Source organism: Vanellus vanellus (genome assembly GCF_965231255.1).
Source record: "Vanellus vanellus genome assembly, chromosome: 28".
In the NCBI taxonomy this organism is placed as follows: domain Eukaryota; kingdom Metazoa; phylum Chordata; class Aves; order Charadriiformes; family Charadriidae; genus Vanellus; species Vanellus vanellus.
The window spans coordinates 391546-412152 of NC_138933.1; the positions used below are offsets into that span (position 1 = coordinate 391546).

At 58.0% G+C, this 20607-nt stretch overlaps 1 protein-coding gene across 1 annotated transcript; it reads left to right on the forward strand.

The window, feature by feature from the left end:
* The first annotated feature begins 8291 nt into the window (after window positions 1-8291).
* Window positions 8292-20435, forward strand: POU6F1 (POU class 6 homeobox 1). The gene is made up of 11 exons (XM_082496444.1): window positions 8292-8490; window positions 11230-11326; window positions 12151-12349; window positions 14195-14316; window positions 14793-15018; window positions 15771-16006; window positions 16393-16521; window positions 16693-16911; window positions 18112-18250; window positions 18666-18840; window positions 19339-20435. The coding sequence occupies exons 2-11, from the start codon at window positions 11273-11275 to the stop codon at window positions 19682-19684; spliced, it is 1845 nt and encodes a 614-aa protein (XP_082352570.1). The 5' UTR covers window positions 8292-8490; window positions 11230-11272; the 3' UTR covers window positions 19685-20435.
* The last annotated feature ends 172 nt before the right edge of the window (window positions 20436-20607 follow it).

Here is a 20607-nt window from a genome sequence, read left to right on the forward strand (position 1 = left end):
CTGGGAATGGGGCTTTGGGTTTTGGGAGAGTCAGGGATTTAACAGAGCTGAGGTTTAGGGGAGTCTGGGATTGGGGGTTTGGGGTTTTGGAGAAGTTGGGGGTGGGAGGATGGGGGGGCTGGGGGGGGTCCTGGCACTTCAGGGACTGGGTTTTGGGGAGAGGTCTCTGGGATTGGTGCATCTGGGTTTGGGAGCATCCGAGTCTTGTGTGGTTCTGGGATCTGGGGGGATTTCTCCAGGCTTGGAGTGCTCTTGTTGTGGGGAGTTTGGGATTTGGGGGGGCTCTGAGTTGGGGGTGGTGTTGGTCTGGTTTTGTGGAGTCCTGAGCTGTGAAGCTTTGACTTTGGGGGTCTCAGAGCTGGAGGGGGCTCTGGTTTTGGGGGCTGGGGGCTTGAGGGAGGTCTGGTTGCAGGATCTTGGGGCTGAGGGCTCTGAGTTCTGGGGTCTGGGGGGAGGTCTGGTTTTGGGTGCTGGGGAGCTTTGACTTGAGGGGTCTTGAGGCTGGAGGGGGCTCTGGTTTCAGGGTCTGGGGGCTCTGACTTTGAGGTCTGGGGGGGCGACTGTGGTTTGGGGGTCTCAGGGCTAAGGGCTGGAGAGAGGTCTATTTTGGGGATTTCAGGACTGGGGAGCTCCAGTTTGGGGGTCTTGGAGCTAGAAGGGGTCTGGTTTGGGGGTCTGGGGGTCTCTGGTTTGAGTGCCAGAGGGCTGGGGGGTCTCTGATTTGAGATTCTCAGAGTTGGGGGCTCAGACTTTGGGGCCTTGGGGGGGGTCTATGGTTTGGGGGTCTTGGGGCTGGGGGCGTTCTCAGGGCTGGGGCTCTGGCTCTGGGGGGGTCTTGGGGCTGGGGGCTCTGGGGCTGGGATTGGGGGGGGTCTTGGGGCTGGGGTCTCTGTCTCTGAGGGGTCTCTGGTTCAGAGGTGTTGGGGCTGGGGGAGTCTCAGGGCTGGGGACTCTGGGTTTGGCGGGGAGTCTCGGAGCTGGGGGCTCTGGGTTTGGGGGGGAGTCTCGGGGCTGGGGGGGTCTTGGAGCCGGGGGCTCTGGCTTTGGGGGGGGGTGTCTCTGGTTCAGGGGTCTCAGGGCTGGGGAATCTGGCTCTGGAGGGCTCTTGGGGCTGGGGGTCTGGCTTTGAGGGGGTTTTTCTGTGGTTCGGAGGTGTTGGAGCTGGGGGGGTCTTGGGGCTGGGGATTCTGGGGGCTGGGGGTCGTCTCTGTTTTGGGGATCTCAGGGCTGGGGACTCTGGGGCCTGGGGGGGGTCTCTGGTTTGGGGGGTCTTGGAGCTGGGGGCTCTGGCTTTGGGGGGGGTGTCTCTGGTTTGGGGGGCTCGGGGCTGGCGTCTCTGGCTGTGGGGAGGTGTCTGGCTGGGGGGGTCGGGGGGGCTGTGGACTCTCGGGTCTGGGGGGGTGTCTCTGGTTTGGGGGGCTCGGGGCTGGCGTCTCGGGCTGGGGGGGTCGGGGGGGGGGGGGGGTCGGTGCGCCCCCGGCGGCGGCGGGCAGCGCGGCAGCCCCGCGGCTGCGGCAAAGGCCTGCGCATAAATTATGTTCATGACGCAGCAGCTAAAAAATCCCCCCGGAGCGGGGGGGGGGGCGCGGAAACCCCCCCAAAACCACTCAACCCCCCGGAAAAAAAAAAAAAAAAAAACAACCAAAACCACAACACCCCTCAACCCATCCTCCCGCCCGCAAAATCCTGCTACCCCCGGGGGTGTCATCCCCCCCTCGCCCCCCTCCAAACCCGGGCACGGGGGGGTCCCGGGGCCGCTCCCCGCCTCCCGCCCCCCCCCCCCCCCGCTGCCTCCCTCCCCTTTGTGCCGCCGCCGCCGCCGCTGTGAGATGAATTTTTAATTATTCCCCGGCAGAGGAGAAGGCGCGGAGCAGCGCGGAGAGGCGCGGATCCCCCCCCTCGTTCCCCCCCGGTTTCCCTCCCCCCCCAGTCCCGACGGCGCGGTGAGTGCGGGGCCGGAGCGGGGCCGGGGCCGGGGCCGGGCGGGGGGCGGTGGGCCCCGCCGCGGTGAATATGCAATGCCGTAATTAGCATAATTTATATATTTATGATAAAGAGTGATGGGGCGGGGGGGGGGAACCGGCGCGGAGGGGAAAACAGGCGGAGAGCGGGGTGCTGCGCTTCGGGGGGGGGGGGCACCGGGTTTTTTTAGGGGGGCACCGGCATTTTGGGGGGGGTGCCTGGATTTTTTTTTTGGGGGGGAGGTAGGTCGGTGGGATTTGGGGGGGGCATCGGGATTAAGGGGGGCAGTGGGACTTGGGGGGGGGGGGTCACTGTTTTTTTTTTGGGGGGGTAAATTGGGGAGGACTGGGAGGGAGACACATTTAAGAGTGGGGATGCAGATGGGGGGCAGTAAGGGAGTGATGGGGGCACTGGAATGGGGGGAGAGGCGGGACACTAGGATTAGGGGGTGCCAGGGGAGACTACGGTCAGGTGGAGGTCCCTCTGGGGACCCCGGGGCTGGGGGTGTCCAGGGAAAGAGGGGGCTGGCGAGCCCCGGGGTGGGGAAAGGGGGTCACTGCCCTGGGGGTGGCTCGGGGGTAAGCAGGAGAAGTTGGGAGCTGGGGGAGAAGGGGTTTGGGGTGCAGGAGAGGAGAAACAGGGCTGGGGATGACCAGTGCTGGGGGGGGGAGTGTTTCAGGACAGGGGGACAGTGTTGGGGTCCTGCCAGGGCACAGCAAAGACACCCCCCCGGGGCGGGAGACGAGGGGGTGGCTCTGCCCGAGGGGTGCAGATGCTGGGGAGGGGGGCAGGTGCCAGGCACGGATTGGGGTGCCCAGGCGTGCCAGGCGGTGGACAGAGTCCCGGGAGAGCGGCTGCTACAGCTGGGGGGGGTGGATAGAGAGTAGGTCTGGGGGGGTACCAAGGGCATTTTGGGGTGCTCTGGCACAGTGTGTGGCAGGGCATGGGGTGCTGCGAGGGTTTTGGGGGGGGCTGTGCACCCCTGCAGGGGGAGTCACTGTCCTGGGGGCAGCTCCCACGGCTACCCTGAGCCCCTCGGTGGGCATTTTGGGGGGGGACACCGTCCCCGGGTGCTGCAGAGCCCTGACTGGCAGGGGTCCGACGGCACAGGGGATGGGGGGGACTGTACGGGGTATGGTGGATCTCGACCATCGCGGGGGGGGGGCAAGAAATGTGACGGGGGAGCTGCATTTGCCCCTTCCCTGGGGAGTGGAGGGAAACTGTCCCCCGCCGTGGACCCATCCCCAGCGCCTGCAGCTGCCGCCATCTCAGCGTCGGGTTTGTTCTTCAGCCGATGAACCCCACTTTAAAAGCCCCTGAAGTGGTGATGAGGGGCAGAGCGTTGCCCTCCCCGCATTGCATTTCACAGGACTGTAGGCTCGGTGTGGGGGTCCTGTGCCCCCTGAACCCACCGCAATGTCTCTCTGATATGTTCTGGGCCTTCGAGGTGGCTTCCAGTCCCGGGGTGTTGGCAGGACGGGGAGTGATTGATGCTCCGGGCACTATTTTGGGGGAGACAGATGGGAGCTCCAAGTGTACCAGTTTGGGAGATCTGAAATCTGCTCCTGGTTTTGCCACGCTTGTCTGGTGTGACCTTGGGAGGTGAACTTAATCCCGTCTCCTCCATAGCGGGAATAAAAATACTTTCCCGTCTCTCCTGAGAAAGGAGCAGATTCCTGGGAAGTCACCGTAAGCTGATCCGGCTGTTCCCAGTACAGGGCACCGCACAGCAGCCGGCAGGACAAGCTGGACAGGGTTTGCATTGCAAACAGGCGGAGAAGAAGAGGGGAACCCCATCATCCTCGGCACGGCCACATAGGCAGGAGGTTTTATTCAGGATCAGGTTTTTGCCCCAAAAAACACCATGAAGGTGGGAAGTAAAGCAAAGTTGAAGAGATTCAACCGAGGCCGCACAGCACAGCGGTAGCAGAGCGGGATGCAGCACCCTGCGCTCCCGTTCATCTTCCCGTTCCCGCCTGCCCTCCCTCCAGTGGGGGATGAAGGCGTTTTAGGGCCATAGTCACCGAAAGCAGTAAAACCACACCATGGCTGGGATAAAAATGTTTCTTTTTAATGGTGTAAAGAGGATTTTGCAAAATAACGGAGAGAAACCACCAGACTGGCAGGGAAACCCGGTCAACCGGGTTTGGGTTTTCCCCCTTTTTTCAAGCAAGTTTTGGGACACTTCACCAGGTATTTCCTCTCCCTTGCCCAGGCAGCAGAGGCTGTAATGGAGCAATTAAAGGATCACCTGTATTTCTGCTCAGGCTCAGGGTGCTGGAGTGAGCCGCGCTTGCACCAGGGCTCATCCCTGGCAGATTTACGCAGGTTGGGGCCAAATCGGTGCCAACCAACCTCTCCATCTCCCGCTCCCATGCCATTTGCATCTCTCAAGCTAGATAATCCAGGCTGGGAAGCTCCCGCTACGTGTTGGCAGCTCCATTTTCTCCATCGATGCAATGTAATGTCCCTTCCCGAGCCGACTCCTGCCCTGGGAGGCTCTCCACGGCCACACGTCCCAGTTCAACATAACCCCTCTATTTGCTTGGTAAACTTTATGATCAGCCCCGGCTGCACCTTTTCACTGGTGTTAGAAGATGAGTTGGGCCAGTAGATGAGTTTTCTCCGACTCTCCTTCGGGATTCAGCTGCCCCAGCCCTGGCATGGGGTTTTCCAGGCATGAAGTTGACTCAACACTGTGGATGAGGAACGCTGGGGAGCTGCCATGTCTCCTCCAAAAGCCTCCCAGCAGAAAAAAAACCCCTCTGTCTTAAAAAAGATTTCACCGTCCTGACGGTAAGGATGCTGCCAGCTTTCCCTTACCACCCCGATCTTCAGGAATTTTACAGCTGGCTGTAAAACCGTGCTCCGCAAGGCTCAACGTCGGCTGCCTGCAGTCCTGTGCCCGGACCCAAAGCCCTACCGTGGTACCACGTCGGGGGGGGTGGTGGTGGTGGTGGTGGTTGGTACAGGGCCAAAAGAACGGGGACAAAATGGGGCAGAGATTCGATTTACATCATTTTGCTGCTTAGCGGAAAGGTTTGGATTCAGAGGTTGGGGCTGCCCAGTTCGGCTCCTCTCACGCCAGAAGAAAATACCTGATTTTCTTTTTCCTCCTGGCTCACAGAGGATGAGCTCGGGCGCAGGGATGCTCGCCAGGCAGCCCCGGGACGCCTGTCTTTGTCGGAGACGGATGGTTTTGAACTCTGCCGGCAGCAACACGTCGCATGTCACCCCCTGCCTCAGTTTCCCCACCAGTACATGCAGTAAAATCTTAAAAGCAATGAAGTTTAGAAAGGTAAAAGAGGCATTTTAAGAGGGAAGCTGGTTCATGAGGAGGGGAAAAAGAACCTTGCAAACTGCTTGGGTGCGCTTGGGTCTGGGCCTCTGCCACTGTGACACCTACAAATATGAAAAATAATTCCCGCTGATGGCGTCATTCCCAGCCTGGATCTTTCTGCTCCGAATGCAGTGGAAAAAAAAATGGTGAGAGCTGGCGAGACTGCGGCGAGGGATGCTTGGGGCTGCGTTGTTACCATAACGCTCCATTTCCAGGGACCAGGACCACAACCTGGACCTGTCCCCCTTTGCGTCGGTGGCGGCTTTGCCAGGAGGTTTTGGGGGGGGATCTGCACCTCCTCATGCATTTGCACACTTGCCCCGTTGCAAACCCACCTCGGGGCAGGAATCGGTGTCTTATAGGGCTCATCTGCCCAAAGCTGGTGTCTGCTTATGGCGTGTTCAGACTCCTCAGCCTGGGGTCAGAGTGTCCATCCAAAGGAATTAATCCAGGATAACGGCAGCGAGTAATTAGCGAGATGTAGCCATGTCCAAAGTGTCTTCTGCGCCGAGCAGGTTTAATTAACCTCTTAGGGTTCCTCACCTGTGGCGAGTTTGTTCAAACTTAGATTTCCACCCACTTGGGATCCAAGTGTCTACATCTCTGACTCATCAACACTTGTAATTAACACGGCAATTATATTCACAGTGAGACTCGGAGCATCTTAAATTATCTTTCTCTTCCCCCCCCTTTTTTTTTTAAATATTATTATTATTATTATTTTGTGCATTTCATTTCCTTGCCGCCATCTGTTGCGAAATGGCTGTCTTCTTGCTGCGTGCACTTAACACCACCATCTGGACAAATTATTTGTCCCATTAATTGCAAAAAAAAAAGGAAAAAAAAAGTGTGAAGAAGCTAAATGAAATGGTACTGCCGACCTGCCGAACGTCTGCTAAAGGAGAAGGAGCCCACTCCGAAATCTGAAGCACGCCACCAAACTGCATCGAGCCTGACATTATGAAATGTCTGTTTAATCGTCTAGCGCACTAATTGGTCTCTTTGCACGGCACCGAGAAAAAAAAAACACTCTCTCTCTCTCCTCTCCGCGTTATTTGAGTCTTCCCCCATGGGGCAGGCCTGAACAGATCTGCGGCTCGCACGGAGATAAATACAGCGGTCGGAGCGGGGATATTATTGCCTTCTTCAGGCTTTTGCCGCTCTGGTCGTGCTTGAATAAATCTGCAGTTCTGAGAGAGGCTTTTTAGCTCGGGCTGGGATGGATGGGGATGGATAACAGTGAGCTCTGGTGTTTGTATTGGTGCTCCTTACGTCGGCACGCTCCAAGGCTCCGAGAAAAACCAACATGTGCATTAACTTTTCGGTACCACAGGCTTTAGGGGCAGCTTGGTGATTTAGCTCAAGTTCCCAAAGCTCCTCTGCCTTTTGACAGGGACGGGGAGCATTAAGTGAGAATTCAGTTGAGAGGATGGGGATGCTTTTGAGTTACAGAATCACAGCATCCCAGACTGGTCAGGGTCAGAAGGCCCCTCTGGAGCTCCCCCAGTCCCACCCCCCACCAAAGCAGGGGCACCTCCAGCAGTGGCACGGGATGGTGTCCAGGCGGGTCCAGAGTGGGAGACTCCCCCACCTCTCTGGGCAGCTGTGCCAGTGCTCTGCCACCTGCACAGAAGAGAAGTCCCTCCTCAGGTTGAGATGGAACTGCCTATGGTCAAGTTTGTGCCCGTTCCCTCTTGTCCTGTCACTGGGCACCGCTGAAAAAAGACTGTTCCCATCCCCCGGCACCCCCTCTTTAAAAATATTTATAAGATCCCCCTCAGTCTTCTCTTCTCCAAACTAAAAAGCCCCAATTCCCTCAGCCTTTCCTCATCAGAGAGATGCTCCGGTCCCCTTATCATCTCCACAGCCCTTTGCCGGACCCTCTCCAGCAGTTCCCTGTCCTTCTTGACCCGGGGAGCCCCGAACTGGACACAGTGCTCCAGATGTGACCTCACCGGGGCAGACCAGAAGGGGAAGATGACCTTCCTTGACCTGCTGGCCACACTCTCCTTGATGCCCCCCAGGATACCATTGGCCTTCTTGGCCACCAGGGCATATTGCTGGCTCATGGCCATCCTGTTGGCTCCCAGGACTCCTAGGTCCCTTTCCACAGAGCTGCTTTCCAGCAGGTCACCCCCTGACCTGTACTGGTCCATGGGGTTGTTCCTTCCCAGATGCAGTACCCTACACTTGCCCTCGTTGAACTTCATAAGGTTGTCCCCCTCTTGCCAAAAGCCTGGCACATGGGATCCCGCTGCTCCTCAAGGCTTTTGGGGAGAGCGCGGGAACGGGCAGAGCTCGTGCGGGAGTTGTACATAAGAGGTTAAAACCGCTGGTGTCTGCTTATCTCTTGGGCCAGGCCGGCTGGAGAAGCAGCCGAAGGAGGAAACCTTGTGGTGGCAGGACAGTACTGTTTTGGCTAAAGATTGCAGGACTAAGCAGATAAATACTTTCAGCACAGAATCTTGAAGGTCGCAGCGCTCGGAGTGAGACCTTTTGCTTGATTTATCCGTGAAATGAATATTAAAGTTAACATCCTTGAATATTATAATGAGCTTAATGAAGAACATGCTAAACATATATGACCATAGTACTTGACTCTCCACCCAAATCATGTCACCCCAGAGAGGGGAACAGATAAGATTAGGATATAAAGGACACTGGGGAAAGTATCTCTGAGGAAGAGAGGAGACTAGAGGTGTAGAAGAGGGGGTCGACGGGCTGTGCTCCTCTTCCTCCGCCAAGACAGGGACACCGTCTTGGTAAGCGTTGCGCCTTCACCTCGTGGTGAGGAATACCCGGGAGCGAGTTTATTTTTCTGGCGCTATCGTCACATATTAGCACTATTGCAGCTAGTGCGTGTATCAGCAGCAATTCTGAATCTGTTCTACCCGTCGCTTCAATAAATCATCTGTTTTTCAACTTTGCAAAACTGTCTCAGTGACAGTCCTTGGCGGGGCTCTGAGACAGGCAAATGTTGAACTGTGTCAGTGAAAGTCCTTGGAGGAGCTCTGATAGACAAACCTCAAACTATACTCATAGCGCAACAGCTCTGCATTGAGATAACTCTGGTTTTTCTTTCCCTACAGCCTAAACCCGGAGTGCCGCAGCCTGTCCTGAGGAGCAGGACGCAGCAGTCAGCCCCATCTCCTGCCGGGAGCGTCCTTTCACCCCAGAGCAAACAGTGAGTGAGTACTGGACCTGCCACCTCTCCCCGTGCCACCCTGGAGATTGCTGTGGCCTCGGTCATCCCATGGAATTCCAGCTACACATTCCCCACGCAGCAACCCGCTGCTCCCTGTCTGCCCCAGGGTCCGCTCGCCGGTGGGTTTGGGTTGGAGATGTGCCCTGGCGGTGCAGGAAGGTTCTCCCCATAGACTGAACCTTGGCCATCCCTTCTCATCCAACTGCCGTCACTGTGCCTTCACCTGCCAGTTTGGGATCCCAGTTTGGGCTCAACTACCTGCTCCAACGAAGACCCCTATGTGACAGGCATAAGGGGGAGCTGGGGAGGGATCCCTGGGGCAGTGACCGTGGCAGGGAGGTGATGGGATGAGAGGAGGGAGCTTTCCCACCTCTTCCAGGCTCAGGTGTAGGAAAAAGCTGCCACAGGATGCTGGGGGGTTGCTCCTTCTTAGCAAATCCCTAAGGGCTACTCTGCTTGTGCTGGCATCCATCCATGCTGGAGTGGTCCGGTGATGCAGAGGGGGGATAAAGTGATAAAGAGAAGCTACCTGGAACAAGTGCATCACGTCCCATGGGGTGAATTCAGCAGGGCACAGGGTCAGAGTTCCCCCTGTGCCCCCAACAATCCTCCCCATTGCCAGAGAAGTTCAGAAAGCTCCTCTGGAGCGTTTTCCTTCCCTTGCTCACTCTTCTTGCAGTGGGACGCTTTGCACCTTTGTTTTGCTGGTTTGCCTGCACTGCCTGCCCCTTGCAGGCAGCACAGATATCCCTTGCTCCGGCTTCCTCGCTGTTTGCCGGGGTTTGGCTGCTGGAGAGCTCATTAACTTTTAATAATGCCAACTGCTTGCATAAGCCACTCGCTCGTCCCTTGCTCTGTTCTCTGTTGCACTAGAATAAATTGTTAATTAAACTCTGCACTGGCATCCCAAGGTGTTTGTCTGCTCTGAAGTTAAGGCCAGGTTTAAAAATTCACAGCAGCTACCAGAGATCAGTCACCGGCTGCTCTAAAAGTCCTCGCTGAATCTGGCAAGGGTGATGGTGCTGGGTCCTGCGTGAATTTTTGGGCTGAGCCTGGCAGGGCCAAGGAAGAGGGAGAGCTGTGGCGAGCGGCTGGTGAAGAAAATAGCTCCGTCTCTGCTGGGAACCCAAACGTCACTCCACTGCAGATAATAAATAACGAGTGGTGTGTACAAAAGCCAGCCTAAGGGAGTTAGATGCTCAGCCCCTGTTGAGTTTCAAATGAGAATTGGGCTCTTAATTCAATTTAGGCCGCTTTGGATCAACAGGATCCAAATAACTATGTTTACTAATTGCATACAAATGCCAGCTCCATCTCAGGATACGCTCAGTGGCCTCAGCAGGAGCCTGGTGGCTTCTGAGACGCAGAGAAGCGATAAAGGGCTCATAGAACAGCACTGGGGGATGTTTCCTGGGCTGACACGACGTGCCGATGTATCGCAGCGGAGCAGAGTGGCAGGGGATGCCTGCACTGCTCCGGATTCCCTGGCAGAAGTAAAAACCGATGGATGAAATGCACTAACACAAGTTTGGGGCTGAAATTCCCTTTTGGATGAGTTGTGAGCCTGGGAAGGCTCTGCCCAAGCTCTGCCCTGGGTTTAACACACTGGGATTTGCAGAGCTTGCTGAGGGCTGAGCTGGCCGGTCCACGCAGTGGATGTGTGATGCCAGCATCCCTCGTGGGGCAGGGACAGGATCAGGCCTAGTGCAGAGGTGGTCAGCACCCAGGCTGGAGGCGAGCAGGTGCTGCCCAGTGGTTTGGGATGGCTCGGGCAGGGAGAGCTGGGGTCTGACTGCACCTACTGGCATCAACACGCCCCCAGGCTCCCAAGGAGTTACACAAACAAGGACACCTTCGCACATGCATCGAGTAATTTTGAATGTCATCCAGGCTGGCTGGTTAAACGCGTCCCCGAGACATTCCTAATAAAAAATTCATAAGCCTCTTATAAAGGCAATTATGCTTCTGCAAGGCAGCGAGGGGACAATACGTGACCAAATGAGTTAATGAAGGGCGTCAGAAGAGGAAGAGTTGCCTTCCAACAGGTGTGCTGAGCCCCTTCCCTTCGTGAAGGACTCATCTCACCAGCTTAATGAAGTATCCCCATCAATTTAGGTCCCCTCAGGAAAGAGCAAATTGACTCTCCTACTTCTTGTGGCCAGCATCAGGGGCTTGGGAGAGCTGCGAAGTGTCATGCAGAGACTTTGGGGACCTGCTCTGGGCTTTAGATAGGGAGCACCGGCAGTTTCACGTGGGCTTTGCCTGGTTTTGTAGAGTTTTCGGAGCAGGCTGTAGGAATTGCATCCTCATCTCCCAAAGGGAGAGGAGAGGGGGAAAGGCTTGGCCCTCGGAATAACCCTTCCCTTGCTCTGCTGCTTGTGTATTTGATGCTCACCCAATAAATTATACTACCCCACGTCCGTGACCTCTTTGCCAAGAGGATGGAAGGTAGTGGGGAGGTACCCAAGACACCAAAGCCCCCCCCCCGGGGAGGACCGTGCATCCCCACGGTGCTGGGCAGGAGGGCGTTAGCAAGCTCTGTGCTGCCCCAAATTGCAGCTGGGGCCAGCACAGAAGGGGAGAGGTATGTGGTGGCACCAGAGAGGAGCAGGGAGGCGGTGGGGGAGACCAGGTTTGTTCTGCACCCCATGTTGAGCCAGTGTGTGACCCCCGAGCCACTCGCTGGGTCAGTAACAGACCCTCCCCTGTTCCCCACTTGCAGCATGTGGAAGGTCTGAGCTCTCTCCCACCTTCGCTGGGACACCATGGACACCGAAGCCGTGCAGCCCCAGGAGGCTTCGCTGACGGTCAATGAGCAGGTATGGACATTGCTGGCTCCATCCCCGCTGCACCCCACAGCTGGGAGGGCCAAGGACTGGGGAGCTGGGGTTCAGCAGCAGCCCGAGCCCCACTGTATGGGGTGAAAAAACACCTTGTGCCTGCCCCATGCTCACAACCAGCCTGTTTGCCCCTACACTTGGGCACACAGATGTTCCGCTCCACCTTTTGGAGCTTGGCTGCCTCATCTCGGGTGGTTTTTAATGATGAAGAGGAGGCACGAGGTCCTCGTCCCAACAGCCTGGCAAGGCTATGGGTGCAGTTTGCAAGAGATCTTTGCTCCAGGGTTTGGGTGTCTGCAGCCACGGGAGAGCTGGAGGAGGAGCTGGTATCTCTGCTCCTCAATCCCCGTGTGTCCGCAAGTAATGTCACATGGGGGAAATCGTATGGTGATTCAGAGGGCTCGCCTGACCCCGGGTCAGAGCCATGGAGTTGTAGATGAGTGTTCGCTCTGGTGCTGCAGATATGGTGCTGCCAGCGCTGCCGGCGCTGCTGTGGCCACCGACAGCCATTCTTTACCTGCTGAGGATGTCATGCGCCAATGCAGGTGGAGCTGGTGTTATCAGAGCCCAGAAGCTGCTGATTAACTAAAGCAGTGAGGTGCTGGAGAGGCTGCAGTCCCCTCATCCCATCCCTCTTTGAGGGGACAGTGTGGGCTCTGTTTGGTTTGTTTTAAAGGTCACACTAAGACATGTCCTGTGGGATAGGGGGAGCTGCTTCGCTCCGCCCTGGGATGTGTGGATGGGGGACACCGCTGTGGGGTAGGGTGCCTGGAGCTGATGGACATTTTGGGGCACGTTTGCAGGTTATTGTCATGTCCAGCCATGAAACCATCCGAGTGCTGGAGGTCGGTGTGGACACCCCGCTCCCAGCTGAGGAGGACCGGAAAGCCTTGGAGATGCCACCACAGGATGTAGCGCGGGGCTCCCCGGGAGAGACTGGCCACCCGGGCAGAGAGGATGTCCCACCCAGCACCCAGAGCTCCTGCAGTGGGGACGTGGCCGGTAAGACACCTTCCTTCCCCGGGACTCCTTCCCTGGGCTGCCCCTGGTCCGTCCATCCCTGCAAGTGAAGTTGGGCTCCAGACCACTGGGTCGGAGCCGGGAGGATGAGCTGCGCCCGTCAGTGCAGACCCTGCCCTGGAGCATCCCCATCACCAGCTTAGGAGTTAGCAAAACCAATTCCTTCTGCAGGAGCTGATGGGGAAAAGCATCCTGCATCGAGAACAGGCCTCAAACATGTGCTTAAAATAGAGAGGACACTTGTTGCAGAGATGTTTCGCTGGGGAGCTCGGTTTTCCTGCAGTCACGTAGAGCAGGGGCTTGGGTTTCCTCTCCCCCTCGCCACGGGGTGCTGAGCTCGCTGCGGGTGTATCCGTTCTCGCACGGGATTGCAGCTCTGGAAAGCAGCAGTCGGGGAGAACCCGCTTTATTCCTCACTGCTTTGTGTCCAGCACCCCGATCCTCCTGCAGATCCATCCCAAATCCACCTGCAAGTGCCCCTGTCCCATCCCCTCTCCTGCCACTCTTGTGCTTTATTTATTAATAGGACTTTTCTCAGGTTGTCACCTCCATGACACAGAGCACAACCAGATCCCCCTGCTTTTGCCAAAAGAACATGGGCAGGATCGTAGCTTGTTTGAGGCCGGTTGGTAAGAGGAGGTGGCGAGTGTCCCTCCGCCCTGCGGGATGCTCCGGTCCTGCTGCCGCGGGCTGGAGGGGAGGAAAAGCACATCAGAATACACAAAATCCATCAGAGCTGGTGACATCACTGTGCCGTAGCACGGTCTTTGCAATTTGGGAAGTGCTGGGTGTTATCTGTGCTTGGTTTTTGGTAGGAAATTAAAAAAAAAAAACAACCAAACAAGAAAAAAAAAAGGCTTTTTTAAATCTGCCAGACCTGTAGTTATTTCTGGGCAAGGAACCAAACCCAAGGAACGTCTGGCTCTTAGCTGAAAAAAGTATTTATTTGGTGAAACTTTTTTTTTTTTTCCAAAGGAAAAGGCAGGAAAAGGGTGGTTTTTCTTTTTACAAAAATAGACGAGGATTAAGTGGATTTTATACTTGAGGGTTGCCATTATTAGAAGTTGAGCAGAATAAATACAAGAGGTTGCTCAAAAACCAAGTAATTACTTTTGCGAGTGATAAATATGGATTAGGAGCAAGGTTTCCTCTTACTCGGATGTTCGCAATAACGAAGAAATATGAATATATTGTGTGAATTTGGGCAGAGGGTTGGAAGACACCAGCCAAAGCTCAGCTCATGGGAACCCCCCCTGTGCCAGCCGCTGGCCAGGCGACCTCGGTCCCTTCCCTTTCCAGCTCCCCATTCCCGGGTGGGCAGTTCAGGGCCTGACACCGCTTTAATTGCTGCTAATTTTGGAGCCGGCAGCTGGCAGAGGAAAATATCTCCTGCTGGGTTCCACAGCCCGAGAGAGCCGCGCACAGCCCAGCAAACCACTCACACGCGACCGCTCCTTTTTATCCCCTTAAGCTCCCCTATTTCCCACACTTATTCCTCCCCAAATCACCCAAACCTCTCCCTTTTCCCTCCTTTGCCTCCTCCCTAAACCACCCCATGAAAAGCCCCCAAATGCCCTTCCCCTGCATCCCCTCACCTGGGCAGTGACCCACCGTGGGGGGCACTGCTCCCAAGGGTGCCCCGCGCTGGGTTTCACGCTGGCTCCATGGGGCTGTAGCTCCCACGGGACCCCCATGGGAGGGTGTACGTTCCCTGGGTGTGGGTAATTTGGGTGCTCCCCCACCCTCTACCCCCATCCTTTGCACAGTCAAGCTGCTATTGCTCCACCGGCAGCATCTCTCCAACCCATCTCCTCTGCCCTTCCCCAGGCAAAGCCAAACCGGCGACCGGAGCATCCCCCAGCACCGTCCCCTCCGTCGGCACCTTCAGCCACGCCACGAGCCAGCAGCCGCAGACGTTGGCCCCGCTGGCCGTGCAAGCCACCCCGCAGGTAACTACTCCGCAGCCGCGGAGCGGGACGGGAGAGGGGGGAGAGGGCTGGGGGGTGGAGGGGAGGGAAGGGGGGGGACATGGTGGGGACCCCCAGGGAGGCGTCCGCTTGCTGTAGGCAAACCCCGAGGGCAGAGACGAGCGCTCGTGGCGCGGGGTGTAGGACCTACGCCCCGAACCAAGGCGGTTTCCCTCTGCTTGGCGCCCTCGCCAAGGGCCTTGTGCCGCCGAGGTGCTGCCAGAGACGCGTCGGGTGGTTTGCGAGGAGGGGGGCGGGGATCTCCCCCACCCCCGCCCCCCATCTCCCCATGGAGAGGAGGCTCCGCGGAGCTGGGAACCCAGCTGCTGAGATGGGAGGGACCCCGGGCCGCCTGGCCGCCGGGTCTATGCGCCCCTTTACAAAGACTTATGCTCCGCTGATGCTATCTGCAGTGGCGTTGATTTTTGTTCTTTTTTAAATCTTGTTTACTTTTGCAGGTCTTGACTCAGGAAAACTTAGCAACAGTTGTGACAGGAGTAATGGTTCCAGCAGGGACAGTTACTCAACCTCTTCTTATCCCCATCAGTATTGCAGGTCAAGTGGCAGGTCAGCAGGGGCTGGCTGTGTGGACATTTCCTACAGCAACGGTCGCTGCCCTTCCCGGATTGACGGCTGCTTCTCCTACAGGGGGAATTTTCAAACCGCCTATAGCCAATTTGCAAGGTAACCGGTGCTCTTCTGCTTCGCAGCCTCCTTAATTCATCCTCTCCCCCCCCCCCAGCCTCCCAGCTTGTGCCGAATCCAGGCCGTCCTCTCCAGGAGGGGTCTGAAACGGTGTTAAATTTGGGGGGGTTGTTTGCGGCTCCCTGAGTACCAAAGGTGCCGGGAGCCCGGGAGAAGAGGAAGGTGGGATGAGGATGGTGAGGGGGAGGAAGGCAGCACACAGGGATGGGATGTGAGGTCCAGGTTAGATTTGAGGCTCTGGGTATGGCACCCCATTGCAGCGGCTGAGGTTCTGCAAGGGGGGAGAGCTGTGGGGTGTGAGAACAGGGGGATCAGCGCCTCCCAGCGATGCGCGGGGCAGGATTCCTGCCCTTCCTTGTAAAAGGGAATCGCCTCCTCCTCTTGAGCTCCCACGAGGGAAGGAGCCTGTCCTGGGAGTGATTCGTAGACAGGGGAGATGACAGGACCCCGCAGGTGCCCCGCACCCTCTGTGCTGGTTCAGATTATACCCAGCACCCCAGCCAGGGTGGGATGAGTCTTGCTGTAGTGGGGGGGCTCAGCTCTGCCTGTTACACGGGAGCTGGGGGGACATTTTGCTGCCATAACCTGCACCCGTGGAGATGAATCACCTGGTGATTCAGTTCCCTTTGGGAAGGAACAGTGAGCGGGGGGGGGACACACCGAGCTCAGGGTCTCCCCGGCATCCCTGTCCCCCCCCCTGCTCACTCTCTCTCTGTCTCTTTGCTTTGCAGCCGCCGCCGTACTGAACACAGCCATCCAAGCGCCGGTGCAGCCAGCCCAGCCGCTGCAGGCTGCAGTCCAGCCCCGGCCCCCTCTCCAGCCCCCCAGCGTCTTCCCCACTGCACCCGGCCAGCCCCCCATCCTGCCACAGCCCTCCGCAGCACCCACGCCGCCTGTGGCCAAGCCCTTAGAGACGCAGACCCAGATTACCGTCCAACCTGCTGGATTTGCCTTTAACCCTGGCATAGTAAGGAGCCTGGCAGCCCGCAGCGTGGAGCCGGGCGAGTTTAGCACCCCTTTATCCGGTGCTTTATGTGGCCGTGGAGAGCCACAAGAAGTCGTGCTTCCCCGGTGACAAAGCACTCCGGTTGAGCTGTCATCTCCCGGGGGATCGTGCGAGATCCCAACCTCGGTTTCCCCATCCCTGGCAAAGGACGAGTGACCGAGCAGGATGCTTTGCTTGAGGCAAAATTCTGAAGGATTTAAGGATGTCAAGGGACTGTATCCCATCGCGGCAGCAAGGCAGGACTCACCCTGCCACGGGGAAGGGGGTGGCCAGCTGTGCGCGGGGGGACGTGGTGGCCCTTGTGTGCCAGCCCACGTCTCTGACCCCCGGCTTTCGGTTCTCTGCAGATCAGCGCGGCTTCTCTCGGGGGCCAAACCCAGCTCCTGGGCTCCTTGGCAGCCACCCCTGTGATCGCAAACACCATCTCCAGCGTGCAGGGCATCACGGGTCAGATCCTAACCAACGCCCAGGGCCAGGTACTGCTGGGGAGGGGGACCTGTCCTTGCAAACCCACCGCCGGCTGTCCGCCTGGGGTTGTTTCTCCTGGGGGAGGAGGGGATGGACGCAACCAGCGTGTCCCTCCAACGCTGGAGAAGGGTGTTTGCAGGATGCAACCCCCCAGCACTGGCTCTCCTCCCTTCGTGCAGGTGATCGGGACACTACCGTGGGTGGTGAACACCCCTGGGATGGCGGCAGCCAGCCCCGTCCCTGCCGCTCTGCCGGCCCAGAACCTGCAGGTACAGACGGTGACGCCCCAGCTGCTGCTCAATGCCCAGGGCCAGGTCATCGCCACTCTGGCTGGCAGTGCCATCCCGGCGGCCGCCATCAAGAAAACTGGCACCCCCGAGCCCCCCACCAAGAACGAGGTGAGTGATGGGCATGGGGCTGACGTCTGCGTGGCCAAAGGGCTGGCAGCGTCCCCAGCTGCGTGGCTTTGGGAGCACTTGTGCATCTTTGGGACACGGCTGCCTTGCTTTGGGACCCGGCCACGTTGCTGGAGAGCACGTGAGCGTCTTTGGGACTCAACCATGTTGTTTTGGGAGCACATGAGCGTCTTTGGGACCTGGCTGCGTGGCTCAGGGACCCAACCACATTGCTTTGGGAGCACGTGAGCATCTTTGGGACCTGGCCACATGGCTTTGGGACCCGGCCACATCGCTTTGGGAGCATGTGAGCACCTTTGGGATGTGGCCACCTTGCTTTGGGACCCAACCACCTTACTTTGATAGGACATGAGCATCCTTGAGACACAGATGTGTGGCTTTGGGACCCCACCACATTTCTTTGGGAGCACATGAGCACCTTTGGGATGTGGCTGTGTGGCTTTGGGACCTGGCCACGTTGCTTTGGGACCTGGCCACGTTGCTTTGGGAGTACATGAGCACCTTTGGGATGTGGCCACCTTGCTTTGGGTCCCAGCCACCTTACTTGGGGAGGATGTGAGGATCTTTGGGACCCAGCTGTGTGGCTTTAGGAGCACATGAGCATCTTTGGGATGCAGCCACGATGCTTTTGGAGCATGTGAGTGGCTTTGGGACCCAGCCAGGTTGCTTTGGTAGGACATGAGCATCCTTGGGACCCAGATGCATGGCTTTGGGACCTGGCCACGTTGCTCTGGAAGCATGTGAGCACCTTTGGGACGTGGCTGGGTTGCTCTGGGACCTGGCCATGCTGCTTTGGGAGCCCATGAGCATCTTTGGGACGTGACCTCTCCTGCCCCATGGGGCATCCCGCTCTCTGTGCCCACCAAATTTCCCAGCTGGGAGGGGACGTGAGCAAGCCTCACCTTGGCATGAGCAGAGATGCTGGTCATCGCCAAACCTACATAACGGGACACCCCAAACCCAGTACAGAATTGTCACGGCCCCGTTCCCAGCATGGAGCTGGGTTTTCCAGTGTCACATCTCTGTCCCAGCCTGTCTCACCTCCACCATCAGCAAAAGCAATGCGGTGGTCGCTCTCCTGCAACCGCGCGGATGGAACCAGTGGGCAGGGAGGAGCCCGCCGTGGCGCTGGAAGAGGGGGATCCCCTGCACTGGGGGTGCTGACTCTCCCCTCTGCCCCAGGTCCAGCCCATCCAGCCGGCCCCGGCACTCTCCCAGCCAGCTGTGGTGATGGCAAACCCCGTCCCCGCGACGAAGGCTTCCTCCACGCCCGTCCCCATCACCTGCTCAGAGACCCCCACTGTCAGCCAGCTGGTCTCCAGTGAGTCACAGCAGGGGATACTGGGGGAATGGCGGGGACTGGGATGCCCTGGGAAGAGAGATAATGGGGTCTGGCATCCCCTGGGATGGGGAGACAATGCTGGGGATACTGAGGGGGGTAAAGGGGAGATGCCAGGGTCTGGCATCCCCTGGGAAGAGGGATACTGGGGACTGCACTTCCCTGGGATGGGGAGAGGATGCTGGGGATACCGGGGGGGATACTGGGGGGATACCGGGGTCTGGGATCCCCTGGGATGGGGAGAGCATGCTGTGCACCCGCACTCTGCATCCTTGGGGATGACTGTCGGCACGCAGCCTTTGTTAAGGAGCCTAACGAAGGGACGCTCGTTATGGCGGGGTGGGAGTGGCAGCTCCATGGCCGTTTCACGGCAGCCCCCGCATCCTTCCACCGGCAGAGCCCCCAGTTCCCAACAGCAGCACGGAGGAGGACGGGATTAACCTGGAGGAGATCCGGGAATTCGCCAAGAACTTCAAGATCCGACGTTTGTCCCTCGGCCTGACGCAGACGCAGGTGGGACAGGCCCTGACGGCCACCGAGGGACCTGCCTACAGCCAGTCAGCCATCTGCAGGTACTGGGGGGCCGGCGGCTGCGTCCGTGGGGTCGCTGCAGGGCCCTCCTCCGGAGAGGGGAATCAGGGAAAAGGAGGGAAATCAAGGAATGGGAGGAAAAATAGAGAAAGGGAGGAAAGTGGGAGAAAAGGAGGGATGTTGGGGAAAAGAGGGAAAATGGAGGAAAGGAAGGAAATTGGAGAAAAATAGGAAAATTGGAAAAAGAGAGGGAAGTTGGAGAAAGGGAAGAAAACTGGAGAAAAGGAGGAAAACTGGAGAAAAGGAGGAAAACTGGGGAAAAGGAAAATTACAGAAAGGAAGGAAAATGGGAGGAAAATAGGTGAAAAGGAGGGCGGGTGGGATCGCTGCCCACGAAGCCCCTCACCGCAGCATCACTCCCCACCGTGGTCTCGCCCACCGAAGGCAGCGGTGCCCCCAACCCTATTGTGGGGTGTGTGTGTCCCGGTGTCCCCCCTGTCCCCACCATGTCCCTGAGGGTTTCTGGGTGCCCGCTGCAGGTTCGAGAAGCTGGACATCACCCCCAAGAGCGCCCAGAAGCTCAAACCGGTACTGGAGAAGTGGTTGAGTGAAGCCGAGCTCCGAAACCAAGAGGGGCAACAAAACTTGATGGAATTCGTTGGGGGGGAACCATCCAAAAAACGAAAGCGCCGAACCTCCTTCACCCCCCAAGCCATCGAGGCTCTCAACGCCTACTTCGAGAAGAACGCCTTGCCCACCGGCCAGGAGATCACTGAGATCGCCAAGGAGCTCAACTACGACCGCGAAGTCGTCCGCGTCTGGTTCTGCAACCGCCGGCAGACCCTCAAAAACACCAGTAAACTCAACGTCTTTCAGATCCCCTAAATCGGGGAACGGGGACGGGGCCATCCCCCTCTCCACCCCCCAGTTGCCCACCCCGACCTCCTGCCATCAGCACTTTTACCACCGACTTTGTCCCCCGGCCCCGCGGTGGGTGCCGGGAGGTCTCTGTCACCCCACCATACCCGTAGGTGTGTCCGTGTGTCTGTCTCTCCCATTTCCTCCACATCACACATGACCTAAGCGTTTTCACGTCGGGTGTCACACCTGCCTCATGCCTCCTCTTGCCTGTAACGTGCGTGGTGACAGACCCCCTGCCTGCACGCACTGCCTCTCCTGCCCCTGAGTGTTGTCCCCCCCCCCAAAAAAAGGAGTGATTTTCATTTTTTGGCCATTTCCCATGTTTCCGTGGTAGCGTGGCAGCTCGCTAGGGGTGAGCCCTAATTTAATTCCCCCCGCCCCTTTTGATTTCTGCGGTCCCCCACCTCTTATCCGCTGGTGCAAGGGGCTTCTCGGTGCCACCCCCCAACCTTGGGGACATCGTGGTGGTTGGGGACTTCACCAGCCTCCCCACTGTCCCGAGAGGGTTTGGGGGGGGGCAAAGCGCAAAACGGAGGCAGTACCCCCTCCCTGCCTCCTCCCACCCCGAGCTGGGGGCCAGGAGGGCTGGGGGGCTCCATCCCTCACCCCCCCTGCGGCCAGGGAGTGATGGGAAGAGGCAGCGACTGGAGAGGGGAGGTTGGGGGGAACAGGAAGGGGATGCCGAACACGGCAGACTGATGCACTTGATGTAGTGATGTGAAATAAACTGTATTTTTCTTTTTTCTTTTCCTTTCCCCTTTTTTTCTGGGGAGGGGGGTGGTGGGGTTGTCCCGACTCCCTCTCCCTGGTCCCAAACCCTGGGGGACACGGAGGGAGAGCTACCCTTGGCACCCGGGTTTTGGGAGAAGCGGCTCCAAGGATGGAAT